This window comes from Nerophis lumbriciformis, linkage group LG12 (genome assembly GCF_033978685.3).
Source record: "Nerophis lumbriciformis linkage group LG12, RoL_Nlum_v2.1, whole genome shotgun sequence".
Classification (NCBI taxonomy): domain Eukaryota; kingdom Metazoa; phylum Chordata; class Actinopteri; order Syngnathiformes; family Syngnathidae; genus Nerophis; species Nerophis lumbriciformis.
Genome location: NC_084559.2, coordinates 31,255,646 through 31,283,357, shown reverse-complemented (window position 1 = coordinate 31,283,357; position 27,712 = coordinate 31,255,646). Strand labels below are relative to the sequence as shown.

At 39.8% G+C, this 27,712-nt stretch overlaps 1 protein-coding gene across 1 annotated transcript in view; it reads right to left on the bottom strand.

Annotated features, from left to right (window-relative positions):
* The window catches only part of LOC133623232 (dynein axonemal heavy chain 10-like), a 43,876-nt gene that overhangs the window by 11,513 nt on the left and 4,651 nt on the right, over positions 1 to 27,712 (bottom strand). Inside the window, exons 6-62 of the mRNA XM_061986353.1 lie at positions 24,884 to 25,272; positions 24,608 to 24,798; positions 24,319 to 24,517; positions 24,046 to 24,240; positions 23,773 to 23,943; positions 23,485 to 23,661; positions 22,138 to 22,290; positions 21,875 to 22,044; positions 21,656 to 21,807; positions 21,401 to 21,565; positions 21,103 to 21,310; positions 20,869 to 21,025; positions 20,309 to 20,785; positions 20,056 to 20,214; positions 19,857 to 19,973; positions 19,671 to 19,773; positions 19,400 to 19,578; positions 18,508 to 18,719; positions 17,637 to 17,793; positions 17,321 to 17,554; positions 17,126 to 17,248; positions 16,818 to 17,051; positions 16,506 to 16,729; positions 16,159 to 16,428; positions 15,890 to 16,073; positions 15,684 to 15,818; positions 15,404 to 15,556; positions 15,116 to 15,304; positions 14,898 to 15,044; positions 14,115 to 14,306; positions 13,889 to 14,007; positions 13,639 to 13,797; positions 13,377 to 13,512; positions 13,155 to 13,277; positions 12,938 to 13,069; positions 12,634 to 12,850; positions 12,261 to 12,380; positions 9,798 to 9,943; positions 9,568 to 9,720; positions 9,231 to 9,491; positions 8,981 to 9,153; positions 8,800 to 8,893; positions 4,871 to 5,038; positions 4,584 to 4,772; positions 4,296 to 4,467; positions 4,013 to 4,216; positions 3,854 to 3,934; positions 2,641 to 2,838; positions 2,407 to 2,568; positions 2,139 to 2,313; positions 1,836 to 2,017; positions 1,599 to 1,735; positions 1,298 to 1,515; positions 1,011 to 1,232; positions 760 to 907; positions 375 to 654; positions 70 to 299 (exon numbers count right to left, since the gene is read on the bottom strand). Of these exons, the coding sequence (XP_061842337.1) occupies positions 70 to 299; positions 375 to 654; positions 760 to 907; positions 1,011 to 1,232; positions 1,298 to 1,515; positions 1,599 to 1,735; positions 1,836 to 2,017; positions 2,139 to 2,313; positions 2,407 to 2,568; positions 2,641 to 2,838; positions 3,854 to 3,934; positions 4,013 to 4,216; positions 4,296 to 4,467; positions 4,584 to 4,772; positions 4,871 to 5,038; positions 8,800 to 8,893; positions 8,981 to 9,153; positions 9,231 to 9,491; positions 9,568 to 9,720; positions 9,798 to 9,943; positions 12,261 to 12,380; positions 12,634 to 12,850; positions 12,938 to 13,069; positions 13,155 to 13,277; positions 13,377 to 13,512; positions 13,639 to 13,797; positions 13,889 to 14,007; positions 14,115 to 14,306; positions 14,898 to 15,044; positions 15,116 to 15,304; positions 15,404 to 15,556; positions 15,684 to 15,818; positions 15,890 to 16,073; positions 16,159 to 16,428; positions 16,506 to 16,729; positions 16,818 to 17,051; positions 17,126 to 17,248; positions 17,321 to 17,554; positions 17,637 to 17,793; positions 18,508 to 18,719; positions 19,400 to 19,578; positions 19,671 to 19,773; positions 19,857 to 19,973; positions 20,056 to 20,214; positions 20,309 to 20,785; positions 20,869 to 21,025; positions 21,103 to 21,310; positions 21,401 to 21,565; positions 21,656 to 21,807; positions 21,875 to 22,044; positions 22,138 to 22,290; positions 23,485 to 23,661; positions 23,773 to 23,943; positions 24,046 to 24,240; positions 24,319 to 24,517; positions 24,608 to 24,798; positions 24,884 to 25,272 (10,415 nt within the window). The remainder of the gene's footprint in view (positions 1 to 69; positions 300 to 374; positions 655 to 759; positions 908 to 1,010; positions 1,233 to 1,297; positions 1,516 to 1,598; positions 1,736 to 1,835; positions 2,018 to 2,138; positions 2,314 to 2,406; positions 2,569 to 2,640; positions 2,839 to 3,853; positions 3,935 to 4,012; positions 4,217 to 4,295; positions 4,468 to 4,583; positions 4,773 to 4,870; positions 5,039 to 8,799; positions 8,894 to 8,980; positions 9,154 to 9,230; positions 9,492 to 9,567; positions 9,721 to 9,797; positions 9,944 to 12,260; positions 12,381 to 12,633; positions 12,851 to 12,937; positions 13,070 to 13,154; positions 13,278 to 13,376; positions 13,513 to 13,638; positions 13,798 to 13,888; positions 14,008 to 14,114; positions 14,307 to 14,897; positions 15,045 to 15,115; positions 15,305 to 15,403; positions 15,557 to 15,683; positions 15,819 to 15,889; positions 16,074 to 16,158; positions 16,429 to 16,505; positions 16,730 to 16,817; positions 17,052 to 17,125; positions 17,249 to 17,320; positions 17,555 to 17,636; positions 17,794 to 18,507; positions 18,720 to 19,399; positions 19,579 to 19,670; positions 19,774 to 19,856; positions 19,974 to 20,055; positions 20,215 to 20,308; positions 20,786 to 20,868; positions 21,026 to 21,102; positions 21,311 to 21,400; positions 21,566 to 21,655; positions 21,808 to 21,874; positions 22,045 to 22,137; positions 22,291 to 23,484; positions 23,662 to 23,772; positions 23,944 to 24,045; positions 24,241 to 24,318; positions 24,518 to 24,607; positions 24,799 to 24,883; positions 25,273 to 27,712) is intronic.

Here is a 27,712-nt window from a genome sequence, read left to right as displayed (position 1 = left end):
ATGAAATCATTGAAAAAAATCAAACATGATGATCAACTTGAAGTTCTTCTTGGCGTTTACCAAACTGACCTCACTAGATTTGGACTTTGTTTCTTCCAATGTGTAGACCAGCTCAGTGTTATCCAACATGTTCCCTGTGGACGTGGCCAGTTCCCTGAGCAGTGTGTCACCAAGGTTCTTCAGCAGCTTCTTATTGTCACTTGTCTCTTGGATCAAAAACTCACGCTGCTCCTCCAGCTCCTTCTTCTCAAAGCCCATTATGACACTGAGCAATTGGTCCTCCAGACCCTTAAGGGTTACTAAATGGAACACAGACAGATCAGACACTGGACACATTGCACGCAAAAAGTGGTCGTCAAACCAAATGATCTCACCAGTATAATTGATAACCATAGCTTTTCCAAACACAGATGGGGAAAATTTGGGGTTTCCCAGTTTTGTGTTGAGGTAAAGCTTAAAATTGGGATCATAGTCCACCTCTTTGTCACCCAGCATGATGACCTGCCTGCCTTCTGCTCCTTTGAGATTTTTCTCCAGGACATTGTCAATGACAGGGTCTATGTACTCATCAACATCTTGAAAAAGGAAGGGGAAGCCATATTTAATGGCCATCTCCAGCTGTTTCAGGAAGTCTGGATCATTGAAGGAAGAAATCTGTGGACAAAAGATAATCTAAATTGCTACAATTGTTGAAGCTTACTCTAATTCTGAGACTGTTCTGTAAATAAACTTTGCATAAGTGTTCAGTACTTGCTGTACCTTAAGTTTATTGCTTGCATCCTTCTTTTTAATCCAGTTGAGAGCTTGTTGTTGAGGGTCGATACACATGGGGAATCTGCTGCCTCTTGTTGTGAGGATCCCATTCTGCACCGATAGCTCATCTGGAGGCAAACCCTCTGACCCCCACCTGTACCCCAAGGTTTATGAGACACAATATAGTTTTCCTTGTGTCCACAGTGATGTCCAGCCAAAATGAAGATAAAAACAGTATAGAAAAGTTACTTTCTTACTTGCTGATTTCCACATCATCAGTCAACAGATTGTCCACTTTGAAAGGCTGGCTCAAGGGAATGCCTCTTTTCTGCACATCCTCAACCCATGTTTCATACACCATCTCATTTCTGAAATCCCAGCTGAAGGCTCCCTCGTAGCTCAGGAAGGCTGAAGAGATCAGACAGTCACCCAGGAGACGCACACGGCGTTGCTTTAGCTCCTCTAAGTCCTGTGTCCACCTGAAAAGAGCAGCCAAAGAAATAACGAAATATGCATGGCTAAAGTTAGTTAGTTGACATCTCACCTCACGTTCTCAGAGCTCAGACCAGAGATAAGTTTGTCAGCAGCTATCAGCCTCCTCTCCATGAGCTCAGCCTCCTCTTGGAGTTTCTGTTTCTCCGCAATAGCAGTTTCATATTTTTCTCCCAGAACCTTTAGTTCCCTCTGGATATCATTAAGCTCAGTCTGAATGAGCTCCAGCTCCTTCTTACTCTGAAAGAAGTTATTTTCGAGACGCGCCACCTGGAAATATAAGTCACATCTGAATGTTCATTCTGTATTTCGTCTCTATAGACACTGAAAACGTATTCAGTAGTTTCACTTACTTTGTCTCTTTTGGGCTTTATCTCCCGAGCAACTTCGCAGTAACCAACCACAGCCTCAACAAATTTGAACATTCCTGAGCCCGCCTTGCTGATGGATTGCATCTCCTCAAGGGAGGTCCCAAGGTTTTTCAGGAAGCCTATAAAACAGAACTCTCAAGAAAATCATCATAGCAGATAGCGTAACTGCTGCAATAGTTATGAACCATTGCTATCCAGTTACTCATGAAGTCTACCCACCTTTGACGGTCTTCACTTGGTTGGGACCAATGGCATCACAGTCCATCTCCATTAGTGAACGCAAGAAGCCAGGATCTGACATCATCGCCTTAGCGGCTTGCCAGTTGATTTCCTTTTTTTTACACAGCACAAGGATACACTCACACACCACCTGCACTTGCTTGGGTGGCTTTGCAAAGGATCTGCACAAAGGAGCAGAAGTAAAAAGTAGATTGGAGTGCCATTGACATTAATGCTTCAGAAAGAGTGTAGGTCAGTGTTTATTTGGACAATGTAATCCTCAGAGTCAGAGAGAATATTGACCTGATCTCAGTGACATCAGATTTATCGAGGTCTTGCAAGGCAATCCGAGCTGCTTCTAATTGTGGCAGAGCTTCAGCCAGGGAAGTTTCTGCTTCTACCTTCTCAACAGCAATCACTTTGTTTTGCTCCTCAATCTCTTTGGCTTTTTCTTCTGCCAGTATTTTCTTCTCCTCAGCTGGAAGGAAGATTTTTGTTCATAACAAGTGATTTGTTAGACTTTCAACCATTATTTCAAGCTGTTAGGGTATGAAGCTAGGCTTTCACTGACCCACAGTCGTGTTTGAGACAATCTCATTCAGCATGATCTCACAAGCTGATGACTTTTCAGCGAGGACCACCTTCTGCTCTGCCAGTTTGATATTTAGCTCATCTAGCTGCACACTGGCTTCCTTCAACTTATCCAACCCCCCTTCGAGGCGTTTGCACTGCGCTAGAACACGTAAACATGTTGTCACTTTTCTGTTTGGAAATGTTATCATTCCAATATGTTCCATCCTCTTACCCAGAATATACTTGTCCTTTTCCTGCAAGAGGCTAGAATATGTGCTAATAAAGTCCAAGTAGTTCTTTGGAGTGACATAGTTAGCACGTCTAAGTTTCTGCAGAAACAGTATGCTGTAGTCTCCCACAGATTGATGGACCATGCAGACATGCTCTATAACAGCGTGAGCGTGTTCCTGAGGAATCATTTCACTTTGACCTGTAGATTTGGCAAAAGCACAGCAAAAACATCAGTTAGAAGCAACAACAAAACAAGCAGTAAGGCAAGTAATCAGCCAGCTACCATAACACACCAAAACTCTGTATAGATATTACAACTCTTTTGTTTCAATTTGAAATTCATCCAATTGGGTAAAATATTTATGTTAATGTTGAGCTAATTTGAACTGTTAATATTTGATCAAAAGCATTGATTACTTGTTTATTGGACAGGAATTTAAGTAGAAAGATTCGGTTGTGGTCATCGGTGGCACATTATAACTCACTTTAACACAGGGGTCGGCAACTTTTACCGGTCAAAGAGCCATTTTGACCAGTTTCACAAATTAAAGAAACCAATGGGAGCCACAAAAATCTTTTAAAATTTAAAATGAAATAACACTACATATAAAGTTTGTTTTGCTTTGTGCTATGTATGAACCAAGGGTCTCAGACATGTGGCCCACACCTTACTAAGAAAATTGAATGTTAGTGCGGCCCGCGGTTTTTTATATGAATGGCACTTTTTTCCGGCAGACTATGAATCTCAAGGCAACTATTCTCTCGAACGTGCCGTGATGGTGCAGCATTTGACACTCACTACAACCAGCATGCCGGCCCAACCACACGTTAAATGGGGTTTCTGCTTGCTCACGTAAGTGACAGCAAGGCATACTTGGTCAACAACCACACAGGTTACACTGACGGTGGCGGTATAAAAAACTTTAACACTCTTACTAATAATGCGCCACACTGTGGACCCACACCAAACAAGAATGACAAACACATTTCGGGAGAACATCTGCACCGTAACACAACATAAACACAACAGAACAAATACCCAAAATCCCATGCAGCCCTAACTCTTCCGGGCTACATTGCTTTAACAGAACAGTTTTCTGTTTAAACTTTGGAGTTTAATTAGAAGTTACTGGAAATAAATACTGTAAACTGCATTGCATTTTTCGTATAAATTAAATTAACTAAATGAAGGATAAAATGTGTTTTATACAAACCAAGGAAAGACTCAGCGACAGCAAGTAGCGCCTGTGGAGGCCAAGGCAAGAACCAGTCTATAACAGTGTTGTTCATCAGTCCTGTGAAAGATTCAGAAGTTGTTCTAATCAACAAAGTTGTATTCAAAACAAGATACATTTTATTTTTTGCCAGGTTACCTGGAAAGTTTCTGCAGCGTGTCCTCAGGGTGTCGCCCACAGGAGACATGCCTAATACGATGTGCAGGTTGCTTGCACATTTATTGACAAAATACTGCCACACACTGTCTTTAGAAGGACCTGAACCGTTTCTAAGGGCCTCGTCACGAAGCTGATTGAGAACAGACTCTTTCTCATCATCAGGAAACAATGCAGGAACAATGCCTATTTAAAAACATCCAAAAAAACAGTCATTGTGTGCTTAAGCAAACTAAACTGACTGATATCAAGAGTGTTGTCCAACCTGACGTAAGCATGTTATTGATGAGTTCCAAAAAACCTTCCTCAGCGACATGAGCATCAGTGAAGAGAAACACAGTCTTCTTATCTTCGATGCCCAGTTTCAAATATAATGTTTTCAAGTCTTCACGAAAGTGTGATTCGCAGTATCCTCTGCTCAATGTTATCTCAAACACCTGAGGAATCCAGAATGACAATTTACTGACATGCATTTAAACATTGCATATGAAATAGCTAGAAGTTGTCAGAATTTTATTTAGAATATTAAACAAATAAATTTTTGTTTCACAACCTCACAGTCAGCAGTGAAGGCAGCCAGCTTAGTGATGGACTGCTTGCCTGAGCCTTCCACACCCACAAGCAGCGCATGACCGCGATCGATGCGGATGATACGGTGCACACGGGTCAGATGTTCCAGGGCATCATCAAACAGGACAAGGTTCATCCTCGACTTTTTATCGTTGTATTCCTCTAAAATCTCCTGTAGAATGCAAAAATTGTATTTCAAAATATTTTCAATGTTTATCTAATTCCTTAACAAAAAGTTAAACAATAAAGGACTAAATAACATTGTGATACCTGTAACAAGGCTTTAGAGGCTTCATAGTCCTGCAGGTCCTCATAGACTCTTGGTTCAGTTTCACTCAAGGCTGTCCTGTAGTCTCCAAAAAGAAGTGGATCTCTCAAAACATCATCCATGTTGGCCTTGAAATGCTCTTCAACTAAATTTTTTATAAGGCCCTGAACCTGCAAGTAAAACAAAATCATGGTATTGGTACTGTAGGTAAAAACTTAACCATACAACATGAATGTATTCTAAATACAAACCCCGTTTCCATATGAGTTGGGAATTTGTGTTAGATGTAAATATAAACGGAATACAATGATTTGCAAATCCTTTTCAACCCATATTCAATTGAATGCACTACAAAGACAAGATACTTGATGTTCAAACTCATAAACTTTATTTTTTTTTTGCAAATAATAATTAACTTAGAATTTCATGGCTGCAACACGTGCCAAAGTAGTTGGGAAAGGGCATGTTCACCACTGTGTTTCATGGCCTTTCCTTTTAACAACACTCAGTAAACGTTTGGGAACTGAGGAGACACATTTTTTAAGCTTCTCAGGTGGAATTCTTTCCCATTCTTGCTTGATGTACAGCTTAAGTTGTTCAACAGTCCGGAGGTCTCCGTTGTGGCCACAAATTTTCAATGGGAGACAGGTCTGGACTACAGGCAGGCCAGTCTAGTACCCCCACTCTTTTACTATGAAGCCACGTTGATGTAACACGTGGCTTGGCATTGTCTTGCTGAAATAAGCAGGGGCGTCCATGGTAACGTTGCTTGGATGGCAACATATGTTGCTCCAAAACCTTTATGTACCTTTCAGCATTAATGGCGCCTTCACTGATGTGTAAGTTACCCATGTCTTGGGCACTAATACACCCCCATACCATCACAGATGCTGGCTTTTCAACGTTGTGCCTATAACAATCCGGATGGTTCTTTTCCTCTTTGATCCGGAGGATACAACATCCACAGTTTCCAAAAACAATTTGAAATGTGGACTCGTCAGACCACAGAACACTTTTCCACTTTGTATCAGTCTATCTTAGATGAGCTCAGGCCCAGCGAAGATGACGGCGTTTCTGGATGTTGTTGATAAAAAGGTTTTCGCCTTGCATAGGAGAGTTTTAACTTGCACTTACAGATGTAGCGACCAACTGTAGTTACCGACAGTGGGTTTCTGAAGTGTTCCTGAGCCCATGTGGTGATATCCTTTACACACTGATGTCGCTTGTTGATGCAGTACAGCCTGAGGGATTGAAGGTCACAGGCTTAGCTGCTTACGTGCAGTGATTTCTCCAGATTCTCTGAACCCTTTGTTGATATTACGGACCGTAGATGGTGAAATCCCTAAATTCCTTGCAATAGCTGGTTGAGAAAGGTTTTTCTTAAACTGTTCAACAATTTGCTCACGCATTTGTTGACAAAGTGGTGACCCTCACCCCATCCTTGTTTGTAAATGACTGAGCATTTCATGGAATGTATTTTTATACCCAATCATGGCACCCACCTGTTCCCAATTTACCTGTTCACCTGTGGGATGTTCCAAATAAGTGTTTGATGAGCATTCCTCAACTTTATCAGTATTTATTGCCACCTTTCCCAACTTCTTTGTCACGTGTTGCTGGCATCAAATTCTAAAGTTAACGATTATTTGCAAAAAAAAAAAAGTTTATCAGTTTGAACATCAAATATGTTGTCTTTGTAGCATATTCAACTGAATATGGGTTGAAAATTATTTGCAAATCATTGTATTTCGTTTATATTTACATCTAACACAATTTCCCAACTCATATGGAAACGGGGTTTGTAGAAAGTGGACCATGAGGGCCAGTTAATGGCATCAAAACAGCAATGTACAGAGACATCCTGGATGAAAACCAATGCTTACCATCCAACTTGATGGAGCGTGAGAGGTTTTGCACAGAGGAATGGGCAAAGAGGAATGAGTTAAACTGCCCAAAGATAGGTGTGCCAAGCCTGTGGCATCGTATTCAAAAAGACTTGAGGCTGTAATTGCTGCCAAAGGTGCATCAACAAAGTATTGATAAAATGCTGTAAATATTTATGTACCGGTATATGTGATTTTTTTAGTTTCTTATTTTTAATAAATTTGTAAAAGTTAAAACAAAACATTTATGGGTATTGTAGCGGTTGCTTTAAGGACATACTTTGTCATTATTCACTGGCATTGTTCTATTGTGCACATAGCAATGTTGTTCTTGTTTAGCATAATTCGGTGCGGCCCCTTTAAGTGACCGTCAGGAGATTTACCCAAAGGTGGGGGTTTGTTGTGACCGCCTTTTTGAGTCTCTTTGATGTAAGCATTCATTCAGTCTTCTCTTTGACGGAATAAAGGGCGCACACGTTTTTGTGTGTCAAAGATACTTCAAGTTGTCTTGTTTTCGCATTACAAGCGCAACAGTATAACCTTTATGGGGTATTGTCTGTAGAATTTTGAGGACAACAATGAATGTATTCAATTTTGGAATAAGGCTGTAACATAACAATGTGGAAAAGATGAAGCGCTGTGAATACTTTCCAGATACACTGCAAACACAATAACACATTTTTACTAGGCTTATCTTATTAAATGCAGAATTTGCTAGGATTGTTATAAATCAGATGATGTTTTGAATTTGTGGTATTGAATGCTACATACAATTTTGTTAAACAAATTAAAGTGTCTAGAGCACAATAACTAAACAAAAACAATAAATATTATTGGCTCCCTTTAAATGATTTGGGTTTTGCCCTAAAAGCTTTCTTGTATTCAGAGACTTAATCCCTGAGTTTGCAAACAATAACAAAAACAACAATAAACATGTTACTGTAATGAGAACTTGAGAAACTAAAATATCAATATAACCACTTTAGTATCTTTTATATACTGATACTATACTAGGTATTGATAGTATCGACATCTGGATCAAGTACCCTTACTTTACACTGCTCAATATGTGTGAGAGTGTGTGTGTGTGTGTGTGTGAGAGTGTGTGTGTGTGTGTTTTAGCATCCATCCATCCATTTTCTACCACTTATTCCCTATGGGGTTGCGGGGGGCGCTGGAGCCTATCTCAGCTACAATCGGGCGGAAGGCGGGGTACACCCTGGACAAGTTGCCACCTCATCGCAGGGCCAACACAGATGGACAGACAACATTCACACTCACATTCACACACTAGGGACCATTTAGTGTTGCCAATCAACCTATCCCCAGGTGCATGTCTTTGGAAGAGGGAGGAAGCCGGAGTACCCGGAGGGAACCCACGCAGTCACGGGGAGGACATGCAAACTCCACACAGAAAGATCCCGAGCCCGGGATTGAACCCAAGACTACTCAGGACCTTTGTATTGTGAGGCAGATGCACTAACCCCTCTGACAACGTGCTGCCGTGTCTTATCATATCTAGCTATTTATTGTCCTCTAGGCCTCCATTAATATTAATACATGGAAGAAACATAGTTTACTTTCCGCTATCGTGATGAGGATTCGGGTCCTAAAAGCGGCTTCGCACTGTGGATCGATGACACGTCCGTTGCAGCTTGCTGTTAAAATTTGAGCCGGTGTTCTGGCAAGACACGCACCCTCCTGGAAATAATGTAACTGCTAACAGCTGAAGGTAATTGTGTCTCCCTGAGCATGCATCCCTTTTGAAGGAATATTTCAAGTGAGTCTTTAGTCATGTAAACATGGTGACACAATTTGGTAAAGTCGGCTATGCTCGGCAGCTCATCGGGCGATTGCCGATCAGTGACAAAAGCCAAATATCGGGGCCCCTGAGACATCTCTATTACACACAGAGAATGCGCAAAGTAAATTTTTCCACAAGGGCTCCTAATCCTAATCTCATTTTATTATCTGCAAATCTTTATATTTCACCTATTATTTTGGTGAATATAAATTGAGTTTGTTTTCATTATATTCATGGGACGTACCAAGTTCTTGTCTTTCTCATCGATGAGTCTATCGTGGAATATCCTCAGACACTCATTTCTCCAGACTCGCACAAACATAGAGACTGTTGAAAACCTGTTATATTAAAATGTGGTAAAGCCAGCATAAGAAACACAAACACAAATCATTACTAGACAAATCAGTTCATTGTCTTGATAATACCGGTCAGGCTTAGTGAGGGTGAGTCCATTGTAGACTCTTGATAGGTCTCGCAGGTTAAAGATGTAGTGGAACTTTGCTGGAGTAGGTGGAAGATCTTTGACAAGGCCGTTGTACAGTTCCAGTGTGCAGAATGTGACTTTACCACAAACCTCCTGCACCACATCCTCAAAGTTCTAAAATGTTCAGTCAAAATAGTTATACACTATATGAGAGACGACCGCCGTAGCTTTTATGAAACGATGCTACTCACTTTGGTGTGGCCTTTGATAATGGAACAATAGATAAGGTTTAGAGCCTCAACAGCAGGGAAAGGGATGCTGAAGACGTTGAAGAGTGAAACAAAGCGTGTGTCCACCTCGTTCCTTCCACCTCCTGCCTTCCCCATGGCAGCAATGAAGCCAAGGTCCCTGAGGATTTTGTAGGTGAGCTCCTTGCCGCGGTCATAAATACCTCCTCGGTCCAATAAAAGCTTCAGCAGTGCAATAGGCTGCTGTGTGCCATAGCTATCCACCTGTATAGGGAACACAGTACTGTCAAATATCAGCTTTTCACTCTATAGTCAAAAAGAAGCATGGTCTGGGTTGTACCTTTGGCATATTCATGTCATCTATAAAGACCAGCAGTCTTTTTCCCACTGGAGGACCATAGATCTCTTTGGTTCGTTTCTCTACACTGGCCTCCAAGTTCCTCTGAAGGTCCATTGAGGTTGTCCTGGATGAAAGGTTGATGGTCAAAGTAATCTGGTGGTAGAAAACAATTAATGGATAACAAATAAAGTAACAACTGTAGTTTAAGCTCAAAAAAATAGTTAACTCACACTTGTATCTGCATTTTGGTTCCTCAGAAAGTTATGAATGGTGGCTGTTTTGGAGGTCCCTGGGTCTCCAACAAAAAGCACAGACTTCTTTGTTTTCATCATCTGTTCCAGGATCCAATTAGTTCTTGTGGTATCCACAGTTGGGACTGAGGCAAAAACGGTACATAGAAATGAAATATGTAGGACGCACCTTGGTCAAAACCATTTAGACAGATATAAAATGGAAATGGCAATTGTGTTTTTAGACATGTTAAATTACATTGTGGACTATCACATGTTTGTTTACACTTGCACTGTTGCACAATTAGGAAGAAGTACATTTTACATTTCTATCGATACAGTACTAATAACCTGTACACTGGAATTGATACAAGTACTCAACAGCAGTGATGGGCAATAACAAGCTACATGTTGCTAAGATACATAGCTTAAATACATTTTCCAGTAGCTTGGCAAAAGCTTAGCTACTTTTTTAACGAGTAGCTTTTCCTGTAGCTTAGCTACTTTCAGACCCATGTAACTAGGTAGCTTACATCAAAGCTACAAGCTATAAAGAGAGAAAAAGGACTGTGAAACCAGGCGCCTCAAAAATATGGAGAAAAATACAATGACCTGGATGTATGAGAACATCCATACATATGGAGACAATCCATGATGATTCGTTGGTGTTCATATATGGTAAGTCACAATTGGCTAAGGTGAGGGCGAAACATTAAAGACTGGCCCATCAGAGCCAAGATAAGGCGGGTCATCGAAACTCGTAAGCAATATCATAATAGTCACGCACTCATGTCACATGACGGCGAGGCAGTCAGAGACAGAGGGACGCTTCAAGCTGACAACTAAAAAAAAAAAAACATACTTAAAAATGGCAGAGGGATTCTCTCTCACAGATAAGATTTATGCTTTAGTGATGAAGATGACATCCAGGAAGCCAATAATAATGTGTGTCCTTGGCCATATTTAGACAAATGTATGCGTTTCAAGAAAACAATGCCCAAAAACAATAGTTGGTTATTCTGTAAACCAAAATCATCACTGCTCTCTTCCTCTAAGATGTCCAACACAAATTTAGGAACACACATTAAGATGATTTTAGTTCATGAAAAGTTTTACTGCACATAACCATTACCAACTGTTCCCAAACAACACACAAGTCATTGTTTTTTTTTGTCAATATATAGATAGACACTGTTTTTTTTACTGTAGGAAGAGAAAATGAACAACATTATAGGGGTGGGCCAAAGAAAAGGCAAACTAATTAAATACATACAGTGGGGTGCGGGTACCCTTGGAGGTAGTTGTAGGGTGTCCCCAGCTAAATCACAGATAGTTAATAGTAATGGACTCTTATTGGGTCCATTTGTACACTTTCTCTTATACATGTGGGCCCATAGATAGAAATGCTGTTAATATAGCTTTTGATGTAGCAAGCTACTTTTGCAATGCAGATTGTAGTGTAGCTTCCTACAATTCTCCGGGGATAGCTTCCCCTGTAGCTTAGCTACATTTAATCGAGAGTAACTTGTAGCTTACTACATTTTCCAAGTAGCTTGCCCATCACTGTTCAACAGTACCAATTTTCTGTACTTTTTGTTTGTATTAACAAATGTAACTGAGCAAGTTGCAAACAGCCTCTTTAAACAAATAAAATGTATTACCACATTAATATGAATCTTATTTTTTTTTTTTATCATTTAACACCAAGCTGATAATGATAACTGTGCTGTTCCGTTGTTATAGCTTGTTTTCTTACACTAGTTCAGAGTTTCATTTGCAAGTATGCGTTCATTTCAGTTTGTCCTAGGTGTGTTGTCATAGTCAGGAAATAGTCTTTGCTCTTAAGTTGACCAGGTCAGTCTTGACTTTTGTTGAGTCCTACAAAGCGTTTATACTGTAAGTATTGCAATTATTTCCAAACACCTGTTTGATTGTAATGCGCATCTTAGGTTTTGATTACGAATTCTGGAGGTGTTGAAATCACCATGTAAAATTGCTAATGCTAATTAGTACAAAGTCAATTAGGATCAAGCCAGCGCATTTTGAAAACTTGAGCCTTACTTTTGAGTGCTTTCTATCAGGCATGCTAGCTATGTTGGTAAGGAAAACTGCAAAATTACCTAGAAGCCAGTTTACTATAAGCATGCCTGTTTTGCCCGCCAAGTGCGTGAGCTGGTGCAGAGTCTGCAACTGGAGGTGACGTCACGTTAAACAAATGTATTGACATATTGTATCATTGGATTTTACGTGACACGGTACTCAGTAGTACCAACGGAATTCGGTCGATACCTATGAAAGTACGGTACCAAATTTGGTACCCATCCAGTTGCACAATACAACTTATCTAAAACGATGGAGGAAGAAGCAGAACTTATTCAACACTACCCCTATCTCCATGTTTCAGAAATGTCTGATATTCACATTTTCTAACATGCTAATAATAATCATACAATGAATCGTTACCAAGAATATCAGCAAACTTCACTTTGGTGTTGTGGATGTATTTGGTGACCAGATAACTCCAGGGAACCCACTTCTGCTGTGATCCATCAAAATGAAAATCAAAGAGAGTGGGCAGGTAACCTGTATGGAAAATAACACTTAAAATCCACTATAATTAATTAATAATCAATGTTGACAACAATCAAGTGTTCAAAATTATTTTTTTTAATTTCACTTAATGACTTACACAAAACAGTGAACATAGATTTTATTTTATTTTCTATGGCCCTATTCCCAAGTCTACAAAATCAAATTTTAATCACACAGAAACTGCAACAGTGCATAAGTATACCCTGGACAGTGTTTGTAAGCATAATTGTAATTTGTCCTCTACCTGGGATCTCACCAGGTCCAGCCAGTGCTTTGTCATGATTCACATTGATTAAGCCAGAAAGTTTTTTGATGAACTCATCAAATTTGTCCCTTCCATCGTCCACCAACGTAGCCCCTAGAGAGAGGTACAGAGCTTCCAGGAAGTGACACTCAACGATTGCATCACTTTGGTTCTCAGTTTCAAGGAGGGCATCAAGAATTATGCACAGCTGGGACACCTGAACACATCGCCAACAATTTAAATCTCAGTCATTGTCACAATAACGTCTGCACCAGTGTGTGTCAGGAAATTGTGACGATCCTACCATATTAAGATCTGTCTGAGGTACAACTGTCTTCAGCTTCTGGCCCTGTCTCCCATCTACAATACCTTCCACAATCATGTCTATTGAGCTGTGCACATATTTTTCGAACAGCTTGTCCAGCACTTCTTGTTCCTGTAAAATAATCAAGTATCACAGAAAAGGTTCTTATATCCTGTGAGTACAGTTCCAAAAAAATGAGGAATGCTCTTGCTCATACTTTGGGAGATTTGTTTTTCAACCATTTCTTCCAATAAGGGGTGTATCGCAGGTTTTTGGGGTCCACATAAACCATTCCACAGCGAGAGACTGTAGCAGGTGAAGCATACTGCAGATCTCCAACCTGCAATCACCAAAACATCAAAGTATAGGGAACATATTTTATATATAATGTGCATCTTATCTTGATCATGTCTATACAACATCAGTCAGTCATTCAAACCTCAAACAGCAGGGCACAGTGATTCTGCAAACGGATGCGTTCTCCATTAGCCAGAGTAAGAAGCTTGTTGTCATCCATCACAGAGTTCATGTTTTCCACCCACAGGGCGTCCACATCACCATCAAACAGGATGTACCTGCAATTTCAAATGTGTATGTTCATTGTGCACAAAATATGATAATTTGTTATCACGCTTTAAAATTGTTCCCTATATCTGGCATATCATAATGCTATAACTTTATTTCAAGAAATTTTAAATTACCTTCTCTCTTTTTTTTCAGTGGGCTTATTGATGTCACGAAAGATGTTGGATAAGACCCCATCAGTCCAGTCTCGAGTGTCAGGATCCAGAATACCATAGAGTTCAATGACACTCACAGCTTTGGGGTTTAGGGGATATAATTTGGTGTGCAATCCCAATCTGAGGATGATATATAATTGCAGTAACTCTTATTATGCAACAAAAGATCCCAACAGCAGCTGGACGTTTGTTTATCTGAATTAACACTGACTTGGTTTGAGCCTGACATAACGTGCTGATGACAACAGATTTCCCTCCGCCTGTTGGGCCAACTATCATTGTAGTGTGTCGGGTCATCATTGTTTCATACATCTGCACCACTTTATCCACCTTAAATGAGAGATAGAATTAATGTGTATATGGTTTAACAAACATGTGTTTACCTAAGATGCATAAAGTGGACACCACAGAATCTCATCAATAATCACATGACACACCTGGATAGGCAGTAAGATGTAGTTGTTGTCTTGCAGGGTCTCTTCAACAGCATCATTAAAGTCAGAATAGCGAACCCGAGGGCATTCTAGGCCAGGAAACAGGTCCGAGATCAGCCCGAGGAACAGAGGCACATCCTCAAACACAAATTTAGGAAGGTTCATGTCCCTCAAGGCTCGCATCAACACCACATCCTACAATAAAGGAAGACAGAAAAAAGTAGTAACATAGTAATGTGTTTTTAGAACTCTAGGCTCGGGTGCCACATCTGGCATTTTACGTGGCCCGTAAAAGCATCGATATATTTTGCATCAATAAGGCATTTTGTCTAAAGTAATGCATGCAACTCAATATTATTTGATACATCAAGCTATTCCAAGCTTTTATGTTGGTCATTGAAACACCTTTCAAATACAATTATTCATCAGCTGAAGTAAAATATCAGCTTGTCACTTTGACTTACGATTCCAAAGCAAGTTTTCCATTAGTTTGTTAGTCAACAATGATTATAATAAAATTAATTGAATAAAAGTAAATGGATTTTGCAGGCTTTTTTGTTTGTGATCGTTGCGACCAAAAATGCCTGATTTCCAGTTAGACGCACCTGTAACACATTATAAACTCTCAGGATTTATGTATGCATATGCGTATAAATACAAAAGCTAAAGCTACTAAGGTTAGAAATAATTAAAAATAAATTAATCTTGCCTGCTGTCTTGTCAATGCCAATTTATCATACAAACTAAACTATATATTAATTTTCAATGTAAATAAATGAGGTTTACCTCAGGAAGGTCTGGTGAACCTCTCTTGAGTTCTCCTGCCATCACTAGGACAGACTTTAGGGCTCGCAAGCCAAAGTCATAATGAGACTGCTTGGACAGCTGCTCTCTTGCTAACTTATAAAGCACTGTCATCTTCTTTGCAAGGACCTGAATGAAACAAGACCAGTTAGAAGTCTTTAGTAATGGGCAAGTGTATGAGCAAACGCATTTGAAGTCACCTTTGCCATTAGGAAGCCCTCGGAGAAGAGCATGATCTCACATATCTGCTGCAAGTCGGGCACGATTACCACCACAGGCCTGAACAGAGCTTTGACCGATTCAGGCAGCTCTGTACGCCCAGCATAGCCTGGGTTCATAGTGATGAAGATGCCAATTCGGCTATCCAGGGTAATCTCATGACCTTCAAACTGATGTCCAAATGACAAAGTGGTTGGCAGAAGCACAAAGTAACCCTGCTGTCATATACAAATAATTAAGTGTGCTTTTGTATCATTGGAGAGACTTACATTGAAGATTTTCAGATGCAAAATAAGAGCATTGCGGATGGTTTGGATTTGAGAGGAGATAACTGAAAGGACCGAGGCATCAATACGGTTGAATTCATCAAAGCAGCCCCAGGCTCCACACTGGGCCAAGCCAGAGAGGATCTTCCCAACAGCCTGCACAAGGAGTTAAATGATTCAAGAACACTCAAAACTGACATAAATGTGTTTCATATGCAGGTAGGTATATTTGGTTAGTTGGAATATAATAGTTTATTTCCATCGACTCATGTAAGATTCTCACCATGTAATCCATGCCTTCACCACAATTAGTAACCACACAGAGCAGGCCCAAAGCCTTGGCCAGATCTTTGGTGGACTCTGTCTTTCCAGTACCGGCTGGTCCAGCAGGCGCTCCACCCAGGAACATGGAGAGAGCCTTCAAGACAAATACATACCTGCATCAACAACTGTTTGTCTGTAAAATCAAATTGGTAGGTATTCACAAACCTGTGTGATTGTGAGGTATATGCGGTCTGTAAGAGGGGTTATCACCAATCGACCGTTCAAGCCCATGTATTCATAGCCGTAAGAAAAAAATGCACTGCACTGACGCACAACTAGATTGTCTTCTTCTTGCACCCAATAGAATCTCAGTTGGCTTTCCCACTCAAATTCCTTTGCATCAGTTATACTGTCGAGAGAATAAATAGAAACATGTTCACCTTTCCACACAAGTTGCAAGTTGTAATGGTTTATATGAGCACTGAAAGTTATACCTGTTCAACACAAAACTGTCTACAATGTCTCTTGCATGGACGTCTATGATAAGGACAGTGTTAATCTTCCGTCTGTCATTTTTCTTCATAGGTTGCGTTATACGTGTTACCAACTCATCAATCTGCTTGTGCATTTTGGTGGCGTAGTTCTTCAGAGCATATTTTTCTCCTTTTTTCAAGTTGTTGAAGACATCCTCCACCTCCCATGTCCACCACACTTGAGTCGCTGCCAGTACCACCATGCCCTGGAATAGCAACATCCAGTCCACTCTGAAAAACAAAGAGATTTGATGTGGGTATGGTTTCCTTCCCTGAGAGAAGCAAACTTGTTCATAATCTACACACACCTTCCTCTGTCCTCACAGTAGCTAAATATTGCTTCCTTAGTGATGAGTCGATTAGTTTTCCTCATCTCATTTAAGACTCCTGTCATCCATTCCTCCACCCTTCCTTTGACTGGGACTGTCTTTATAAACTCCATCACCTCACCCTCAGCAGACACCATGGCTCCTGCTGATGTATCCCCACTGCTCTCCGCATCAAACCGCAGTGATGCGATGTTGTCATACATCTAGTAAGAATGGAACACACCTAGTTATTTCACACACCTGCAAACGTGTTTAGTGCTTCTTTGAGACACAATATCCTTCTACTCTTACCTTTATTATATGCTCCTGTACACAATCATGGTGACTACTGCCCAGAATGCTGAGTAGTTCATCATCAGAGATGAAGAAGAAGCGTGGGAAAGCATGCCGCTTAGATTCCAGGTAGTCATTGAGACTCTTTTGGCACCTCTCTAGGTTCTCGCTTAGAGTCTGCAGGTCTGTCAGCCGGTTGGGAACCAGGCAACAGCGCTTAATGTTTGGGTTGTTATGAGCATCATTCATTGTCTACACAAAAATGAATGATATTATGTAATTTTCATTTCAGTTATGAATTATGTGAATGTTAGGACAACACTCACATCTTTGAACCTTTTGTCAATGTTGTCAAATTTTTTGGCTTCCTCTGGTAACTGTGAGGAAATATCTCCACCAATGAAGATGCTCTCCAGGTACATCCATTTCCGTTGTACCAGCAACCAAACCTGCACAAAATGAGACATTTTAATGTAAAACTCAGCTAAGAGTTGATGGTAGATTGGATCAGTATGGTTGACCTCTATAGTCTCACTGATAAGGGACAGGTTTTTCTCCCATTGTTGTATGGTGCTTAAGAAAGGTCCAACAAAACGACTTCCCGCCATGCTCTGCAAATTCATAGAATCATTGTCCACACTCAACAATATCTCATCCACTGCACCCAAAACAGAGCACTCCTGCTGGGCTCCTTTACTGTAGGGCTGTATGGTGAAGTTCATGTTTTCCCAAGTCTCCACCACTTCCTTCACACCCTGTGAGAAACAAATGTACAGTATACATGCAATATTAACTATTCCAATTTGGGAACATTTATGTACATGGAAGGCAGCTTACCTTTTCAATACCAAGCTCTTTTACAGCTGAAGTCACAATTTCACCTATGACATCAGCATAGTTATGAAGCTCCATTGCAAACATGTTCTCCAGAGTGAAGCTACTTGGGTTCATATCAAAACTAGTTCCAGTCATTTTCATTAATTCCTTCCAGTGTCTGTTAAAAAAATATTGTAATTTAAAAGATGCTTTAGGCTCTGAAGAAATTATTTTTTTAATAAACCAAATTAAAGGGCGTTAAGACAGGACATCACTAGTCAGTTCATAGCAAAACTTAAAGCAGCAAACATTAATACCTGCATCAAAAGTGACAGTAGCACAAAAGTTACCAACTAATTTACCGTTAAGGGGAGGGGGGGGGGGGGGGGGGGGGGGGGGTGTTAATCACTTTGCAATGCATTCTGCTGAAAATGATGGAAAGCGGCACTTTACATAGCAACTGATGCTGTGGTCAAAGTTATAATTGCCACAAAACACATTTGAAGATATTCAACACTCTACTGGCATCTGAAGTGGACAAGGTACCCCACCAATTTGTCACATTTCATGTGTCAGGTAAACTGTCACGAATGGGGCGATATGAATCCCCTTCCTACTATATAGAGTAAATACACAATATCAGCTGTGGGACACTATCAGGAAGAAGAGAAACATAAACTTTATATTTTCATCACCAACCTAACCCTATCTGGTTCTGGTCAGAACATCCAACAGACCCCACCAATTCACCTTGTGTAAATAATTGGTTACTAATTGCCCATACCTATCAAATATCAACTCTCGTTACACCAATAAAGAAGCCAGTTGTAGCCCTCCCTTTCAAAGTGTTTAGGCCATCTGGAGAGGGGATGTTTTGCATTGGCACACTTACCTTTCTCTGAGGGCTTCATTCTTCAGGTCCAGCAGAAGAGGCAGGGAATCTCTAAATTCTTTCATTCTGCCTTCAACAAAGCAGGCCACTGGCAGTGCACGCACATCTTTGGGCAACTTCCTTAAATCTTTGACAAAACCTTCAACACCATCCTGGAGCATGCCGATATCTAAGTCCACCCACAGTGTATGAGACCACACATCCTTTGCAGCCTGAAAGACAAAATCAGAAGCTACTGAAGATGGTCTAAGCCTTAGAGAGGTGTGAAACTCAATTGCACAGGGGGCCAACATTTTACTTTTGAGGGAGAGATACTGTGAGAGAGCCGCGTCATGTGCTTGTTTTAATTAAGTGGTTGTTGATCAAATATCTCATTGTCATCCTTTAAACAGCCAGACAAAAGCTACAGTATTTTATATGCACAAAAACAGCAGAACGTGGGAGGTTTTTTAACTTTAGTCAAGATGACGGTAGACGAGAGTTTTCTGCAGAATCTGCCGCTACACTCATCACTTTTGACCGGTATCATGCATCTTTAATGTGCGAATTTGCACGGACAGAGTTGAAGTGGTTTTGTTTTTAGTCATGTAAGATTCAATTATTGTTACTTTTGGAGACAATGTAACACTCCTAGTAAAAATGGTTAGTGCAATGCATTCTAGTATTACCATTTTTTACTCTGTTACATAAGATGAATATGAGGCTGGGTTCCTGGAGTAGGTTGAGGGTCTTTATTGCCAAAACCCTCCAAGCATGCCGAATATATGTCACTTTGCAAATGGTCCCGCGTGCCAGATGAAATATCTTCCCAGTCCTGATCTGGCCAGTGGCCGGGAGTTCGACACCTACGTCTAAGGTGCCCGGTACCTGTTGTGATGGATTAACACCTGACCTTTTGATTTTGATAGATGTCATAAATCTTCCTGAAGCCATCCATGTCCTTTTGTAGGCTGACAATCTCAGGGTAGACCGTGACAGGTAGGTCTAATAGCCTTTCAGCATTGGCTAACTCTTGCCGTCCCTCCACCATTTTGGCAAGCTCTGCTTCATATGATTCCATAATTGAAAGTCCTGCAAAGAAAAATAGAGTAATCAAAGTAACCGTATTAAATATTGCTCAACATAATTATGAAGTTGGCAGCAGACTTCAAATGAGCACAGACCTTTATCTAAATCATCTCCTACAGCTCCTGGACCGTGCATGTTAAAGCTTTCGACAAAGATGGACAATTCCTCCTTGAATTCTGCAGTCATCCCTTTGGTAGTCTTCGCATGGAGCAGAGAGAGAAGATGCAATTAAAATAGTGAATGACTGCTGAATCAATGATTAAAAGCAATTTGGTTTTAACCTCTGTAAATGATATTTTGACATCTGTCAAACGCTGATCCACTTGTCTAGATTTGGCATACAGGTTACTCCAAATTTGCCTCATATTTTCCTTTAGATCCAATTCATCTTTTTCAACCTAAACATAAACAATCCAGTTTTGTAATGCAAAGAAAATATCCGCCATATGTATGATTTTCTAAAAATTCAAACCGCAGTACCTCCACGTTGTACACTGCGAGAGTTCTGTATCTTTCCTGGATATTCGCAATGCTCAACTCCACATTTAAAGACATGTCTCTAATATCTGAGATGGTTCCAAGGACATTCTTCAAGTTCTCAAAAGTGTCAGGACTCTGTTGAAGCTTCTCAGAGAAGTGCTGTGCAATACACAACATTAGCATGAGATAAGACATTAATAGGTAAAAATTTAATGTATGAGGGAGACTTTAGAAAAGCAGAAAAGTACACTACCATGAGTTCATCGTTTAAGTTTAAGAGTTCCTCTTTGGCTGATTTGTTGAGGAAACTACCCAGCGAATAAATCCAGGACTGGGCAATCTCTTGCACAGAGCGGCCCAGTGGCTCCAGGTTTAGTTGGATAACGTGCACATTCTTAAACAGAGGCTCCATTACCACTTTTTGATTTATATGAGAATAGAACTGTAGCTTTTGATCATACATAGCACATGATGGGTTTTTAGCAGCAAACTTTTCACAGACTGTGGCACTATCCCTTTCCCAAAGAGGCTGGTATTGTTTCCAATGGTAAAGAAACTGGTCAACAGAAAGCAGCAAATCCTGGATGTTCAGGGACACGGCAAGGGCACAATCGTTAACCTGGGGATTTTGACACACTTCATCATAGAAGCTAAATGTCACCAAGTCATCACCATCTATGTGTTGTGGAGGGCACTCAATGCAGGTCTCGTTCATCCAACGTACAAACTCCTGGAACATAAAAATTGAGATCTCGGTAATATAGACCTTTTGAAACTGTACACTTTGTTCAGAAAATAAAACAATGGTCGTACTTTGGTGCTTTCGACACAATCTTTGATACATTGCAAGAGCAACAGGTAGATCTCATTTATTTTGGGCTGCACCAAAATCTTAGGTGCAGAAAGGATGGCGTCAATACGGAAGAGAGGTTTGCTACCCATAAGGACATCATCGAAAGTCTTGATGTTCCTGCATGTAAAAGGCAATAGAATGTATTTTATAAAACCAGTTCAACACAATAATTATTACGGCTGTAGGGATATTACCTCAACACCATGTTTACGAGAGCATCGTGCACCTTGTGTTCCCAGTATGTGTAATAACATGACATACTGTGGGACTTGCCAGTGTTAGTTTCCATGATCAAATGCTCCACCTTAATAATGATTGGTCCAATGTCAGCATATTTGCTTCTCAACAAATTCACTATCTTGATGCGCTCTTGATCAATACATTTGTAAAACTCTTTGATACCTGAAAACAAATATTGGAAAATGCATATGTAAGTAATCACTGCAATGTATGCTATCTGAGTAATTTATTTGATGAACATGTTAATTGTACTTGGTAAAAGGTCTGTTTTATCTGGAGCTGGGCATTTCAGGAGATCTGCCACCTGTATACATTGCAGTTTGCTTTCAATATCTGTCTCGTTGTGCTGTATTTGATTGACAGTTGACTCAAACTTTGAGAGCTCCTGAATGCCAGCATTGATGAAATCTCCAATGGCTAAATATAAACACACATACATTATTCTTCTTACACCTAAAATAAACATTTATAACTTTATAAATGTTTTTGCAACATTTAGTACCATACCTAAGGAGTTCCAATTGAGTCTTTTATATCCAGGAAACAACATCGTCTCAACTCTTCTGATGTTGTGTGACAGCATAGTGATCTTTGCATCACTAAGACTATTGACTGCAGAGTTGTAGCGGTTGACAAGCTTGTGGAGATCATCAGTGTACCTAAATCCAATGTGACAGTTTTTGTGGTTGCCGTAAACTTAGTTTTGTCCTTGGTATGTATTGTTACCTTAAAAAGTTAGACTCCTGCAGAGTAACGTTTCGAGCAATCTCAGGCACAGAAAAGGACATTGAAATCAAGTTTTTTGTCTCACTAATTATTGTCATGATTTCGGGCGGAAAGTTTACACGGTATCTTCGATCCTTTTGTGAGTCTATTTCAGGCCTGGCTGGGTCAACCTTAAAATGAAAACATTCTAAATCAATTAAGGGAAATTCCAAACCTAAAAATTGTGATGATTGTCTCTACCTTTATTGTGGGATGATACATACCAGCTCTGCCTGGTGTTCCTTTGAAACGATGACCAGAATGGGTTTTTTCAGTAACAATGGCAAGTTCCGTTCAGTTTCAGCGATCCATGACTTATATTTCTTAACCCCATAGTCACTCATTTTTTTTGCCATTTCCAAGTACTTGCTTTTTGCCTGAGCAACATTCACAACAGTCACACAATATTGCAGATAACACTTTTAAATAGTTTGTGTGTCAGAATATATCCAACACAGACCTGGGGCCTCATTTATAAAAGACATTGAGTAAGCACAAACCTCAGAATGTACGAAAAATAATTCAGATTTTTTTTCTAAATGCCCTTTTTTTGTTATAAATATTACCTGCAGTGAATTATGCGCAGAAGAATTCCTCTCCGGCGTCCTCCCACAATCATTCATAATTGATTATGCCAATTTACTCATGAATATGGTGAGGAGTTTAAAGATCACATGTTGTATTGTCGATATTTTTAAATTGGTTCTTATTACGTCGAGCACCTTCACAATATTATTTTCAGAGGGCCAAGTAATGTCATATCACATAAAAAATTGAAATATGATTTAAATATATTATTGAAAAAAAATGTTTTTGGTACAATTGTTTGTAAAGTGAGAGGTAATAATAATAGTATTATTTGATATATGCTGTGTGAATCCAAACATTTGCACTCCAGGCATGTTATAAACTGTCAAAGTCTAAATGTATTAAAAAAAAAAAGTTGAATTTCATCATTTCCTGAATTCATAACATGATTTTATCTAACAAAATATTGTGCTGCAATCCCTATTTGTTGGTCTTTAGTCCTAAGAAATACTTTTCACTGTTTGGCCACACAAAGTCAAAGGCACCCCTTCCGACCTTTTTATACATTGTTTCTATTCAATTAAAAATGAGCAAAATAAAAAATAGTTCAATGACTATATATAATTACATTAATACAGCTCTATATTTTGATAAACAAAATATAGAGCCTTATTAACAAATACATATAAATGCATTCAGAATTACAGGAATATACTTATACATCGTAATATATGTAATAGTCATGTATTTTATAGTGCATATGTGTTTTTTCATATGAGTATGAGCTTCATTTTGTGGTGACATCATCGGGCGTTGTTGATTCCCATGTCAGAAAACATTGTGTGGGCTCTACTTATGGTCGAAAGGGTGCGCAGAAATATGCAACCTTTTCTGCATTGAATTTTTCTATAAACACCAACATTTGCAGTGGAATTTACTTACGCACATTTTTATGCCGTTTACGCAACTTTTTTGTGCGCTGCAACCTTCATAAATGAGGCCCCTGTACAATTACCCAAAAAAAAAAAAAAGTAGTAACTCACCACTTTGCCCATTTCACTCTGCACTAACTCAGGCATTTTGAGGAGAGGAAGCATGCCATCTTTTATGCGATGAAAAAGGAAATGAGTCCACCTGATGCATCCTGCTACAGGGGGCTCAGGCTTATTTATGTGTGGTTTGTCTCTGTTTTGCTCAAAAACTTCATTTATACTTTCCACCTAGAACACAGCCACAGATATACAAAGACAAAAGATTGAAATATAAAAACAAAAAACTACAAAATGGCTTAGAAAATACTGTAAATTGTACAACTGTGGACTCTCACAAACCTCTTTGCAATACTGAGCCAGAACATCATTGGTCTTTTTCATCAAATGATTATTGATGGCTGGTCTGGAGCGAATGTCTTTGTATTTCACAAGCATTTCAAAAGCAGCAGTTGAAGAGCGTAGTGTCGTAAAGGACTGGTCAATGAAAGCAATTACCTCTCTCTCAATAGCCTGAACATTGAACAAATCAAATTTTTGCTTCTATTTAAATGTAGGAATCTGTCGATTGATCAAATTATTCCAGAAATCAAGAAATAAGATGTCTGAACTCACATGAACAGCACTATTGAAGTTCTGCATGATGATTTTCCAGCTGCTCATCTTGCAGCTATCGAAAGGATCAAAATGTGCTGCCTCAAAAGGTAAAATCAGCTTGTCCACTTTGGTCAGCATTTCATCAAAACGTTTTGGGTCCCAGGTCACACTTTTTAACTCTGGGCTGAAGATGTTGTGAAACTCTTCCAAATTCTGCACAAACCAATAAAATAACATGACACGATCACCGGAAGCAACAGGTGACAATGTACTAAAGAGTAAAATGCTGACCTGTAAAACACAGTGCAAGTCCTGGCAGATGGAAGCCATGTAATCTGTTTTCTCAAATAATCTTTTGCGATCAAACTCCCAAGGCTTCCCATTGCCACCTTGGTCAATTTCAGCACGCACTTCAAAGTAGGAAGCCTTCCATAATTCCAGAACTTTCATGGCCTCATCCACCTTGGATATGGCAACCTCTTTCTCGTCCCTGTCCAGGATAGAATCAGACGTTTTGGCTGACAAAATAAGAACATCAAGAATTTCAATAGAATTTGAATTTAATCCGAAAGCCACATACTTGAAGAGCACATTGAGATCAATGACTTGAGCTACACGCTCACACAGCTGCCAAACAATACGCTCCATCAGAGGGACCATGCGTTCATCCCTGTTGTAGTGGCAAGAGATTAACCACACAACTTGTAGGCTGTTCATCAGAGGTGGGATGGTCTCCAGAACCACACTGAAGTTTGCTCCTGTAGCCAGATTCTTCAACCAATAAAACAAGGTGAGGGTTGTAAAGTAAAGTGTAAAGTATAAAGAAAACAGGTCCACTGAAGGAAACATAGCTCACCTTGAAATGTCTTTCCAGTGTTTTGAGGAAGCGTACGTTTTCGTCCGCCTCCAAACAATATTTAATAAGTTTAGTGACTGTAGCCTCCATTAAGGGAATCACAACTGCACGAGCTTTGGTCAATACCAGCAAAATCTTCTTCACAACTGGTTGATTAAGCTTTGTTCTAAGAGCACTCAGAATGGAAGCACGCTCCTGCCAAAAAACAATCTCTGCCATTGGACTGGGTGTCTGTGGCTTCTTGTTTTCTTGCTCCTCAATAACTACAGTAATCTCTGTCTGCCAGTTCATCACACACTGCTCCAGTTTCTCTACCAGCTCTGTATCATTTAGCAGGTCATCGACTTCTGGCTCCAGGTCCAAGTCAGGAATGTGCAGAGCAATGTCATCTGCAATCAAAAGGTTGTTTTTGTTTATCAAAGCAGATTTAATTTGCCACAAATTGCCACCGGGCCAGATTTTGGACACCTGTGTTTAATTTTTGCTCTTCTACAAATGATTTTACAGCTTTTCACCCCAAAAATGTGAGAATCTGGTGCAGTCAGGAATGTATACTCGTAAATGAAGAGGCATCTCAACCAATCCTATAAGTGTTCCACCAGATATGGTGTCCAGATCTTCTACGTAAATGGTAAATGGGTTATACTTGTATAGCGCTTTCTACCTTCAAGGTACTCAAAGCGCTTTGAGACTATTTCCACATTCACCCATTCACAGACACATTCACATACTGACAGCAGGAGCTGCCATGCAAGGCCCTAACCACCACCCATCAGGAGCATGGGTGAAGTGTCTTGCTCATGGGCACAACGGACGTGACTAGGATGGTGGAAGTCGGGGATCAGGTCAAGGACCCTCAGGTTGCTGGCACGGCCGCTGTCCCAACCGAGCCACGCGGTCCCAGTTAATTTAGCAGATCTTAAACCCTACAGAGCGTTTGACTGTATGCACCTTTACCGTAGAGCCAAATAAAGTAGTAGCAAACAGTAATAGTCCAATCAAAACCACCCAGAGCCTCACTGGGATGCCGACTGATGGAATGTTCATATATTTCAGCATGAGACTTGTGTTCCCTGTTTGGATGATGAATCCATCATAATCTCCCTCTAAATTGAATTTCAAACGATTTGCCTTGTGGTCTCAACCTTCTACTATACAAGTGTGAGGCATGACCGATAATGTAGCACAAACTGTTACCAACTCCAGAGGCGATGCTGCAGCAGCTCAGTAGGTCAATGGCTGCAGTAGTGACCTCTGTGATCAAGGCACCATATTACTAAAAGTAATTGCTTGGCGTTGGTTCTCATACTAATAATGTTGCTAATACTTAGTTAATATGCAGGTCACTGCATGTAAATAGAGTATTGTTGGCGCACTTGGCGGTTTTTAGATGGTTTTACAGGGCTTTATAGGCGGAATACTGTAAAAGACTCCCATTAGTGTCATTGTCAACCTTGTAGTACGATCTGTAGTTTATCATTTAAACTGCAAAAAAGAAAAAAAACATGTGTTCCTGTCTTACATAGGGATTGTGAATGATAAGCAAGATTCCCAAAAATGTGTAGTTCTCCTTTACAAGGGGTGTCAAATGGACGGCTCGTGGGCCAAAAACGGACCCCTAGGGCGTTCATTCCAACCCGCAGGATTAATTTCAAGTGTAAAACAAAACAAAAAAAAACATAAATACCATGATATTCTAAAATCTTCCACTTGAAGTGCACTATGTTAGTTAGAAGAGAAAAAGATGCAAGACTTTGGCACTCAGTGTGTAGGCTACCTTAGTTTCTACTTACTTTACCCCGTCGCATCACCCAAAATGTCAAAAAGAAGAAAAGTAGATAACGACAATAAAACAAAAAACATGACAAGATAGACGAGAGAAGATAAATTATATATTTCTAGATTTTTCAGTTCCAAATGCCTTTAGACCTAAAGGGGACCTGCACTTTTTGGGGGGAATGTTGCCTATCATTCATAACCATTATGTAAGACAAGCACACATATGTTATTCTTTTTTTAATGCATTCTAACAAGCAAATAAATGCCATAATTCTGCCTATTAAGCATTTAAAAAAAACATCCAAACACTTCCATCAACGTTTTACATACACACTGTAAGTGTATATGTAATGTAGTAAAAGGCACGTTCATAATAACATGTAATATTTACATATTTTGCTCATTTTTAGCACACAGCGATGCATTTTTTTCATAAACACATCACAGGGTTCACTTATTCCTTCATTAACATCACTGATCACTGATTATTACTCACTGCAGACTTCATGAGAGCCAACAAACATAATTAAACAATGTTTGCTCTCACTTCCCAGCAGGCACAAGACATTAAAACAACATTGAGAACTTGTTGAATTAGGTCTTGACGTTGAGCAACTCAAACATAATGTTGAAACAACATGCTTTTTGATGTTGTTTAATCGATGTTGGGTCCCAACCAATATTCTACAACACAAATACAATGTCGAAACAACATGCTTTTTGACGCCGTTTATTCAATGTCAATTTGTACGTTTAATTTGATCGTTTAAATTTGGTCATTTCCCAACCAATATTCTACAACACAAATACAACGTTGAAACAACATGCTGTTTGACGACTTTTATTCAATGTCAGGTTATAAATTTAATTTGACCATTGAAATTTGGTCATTTTCCCAACCAACAACATGGATACTACGGTAGACACCAGCATTGGGATGCCAACTGTTGATATATTCCCGTTTAGAAGAAGAATGACTCATAATCCTCGCGAGGGGTTAAAAAAAAGGGTTGTTGCAAATCAGTGTCTTTAGCGTGTCTTTCTCGCCAT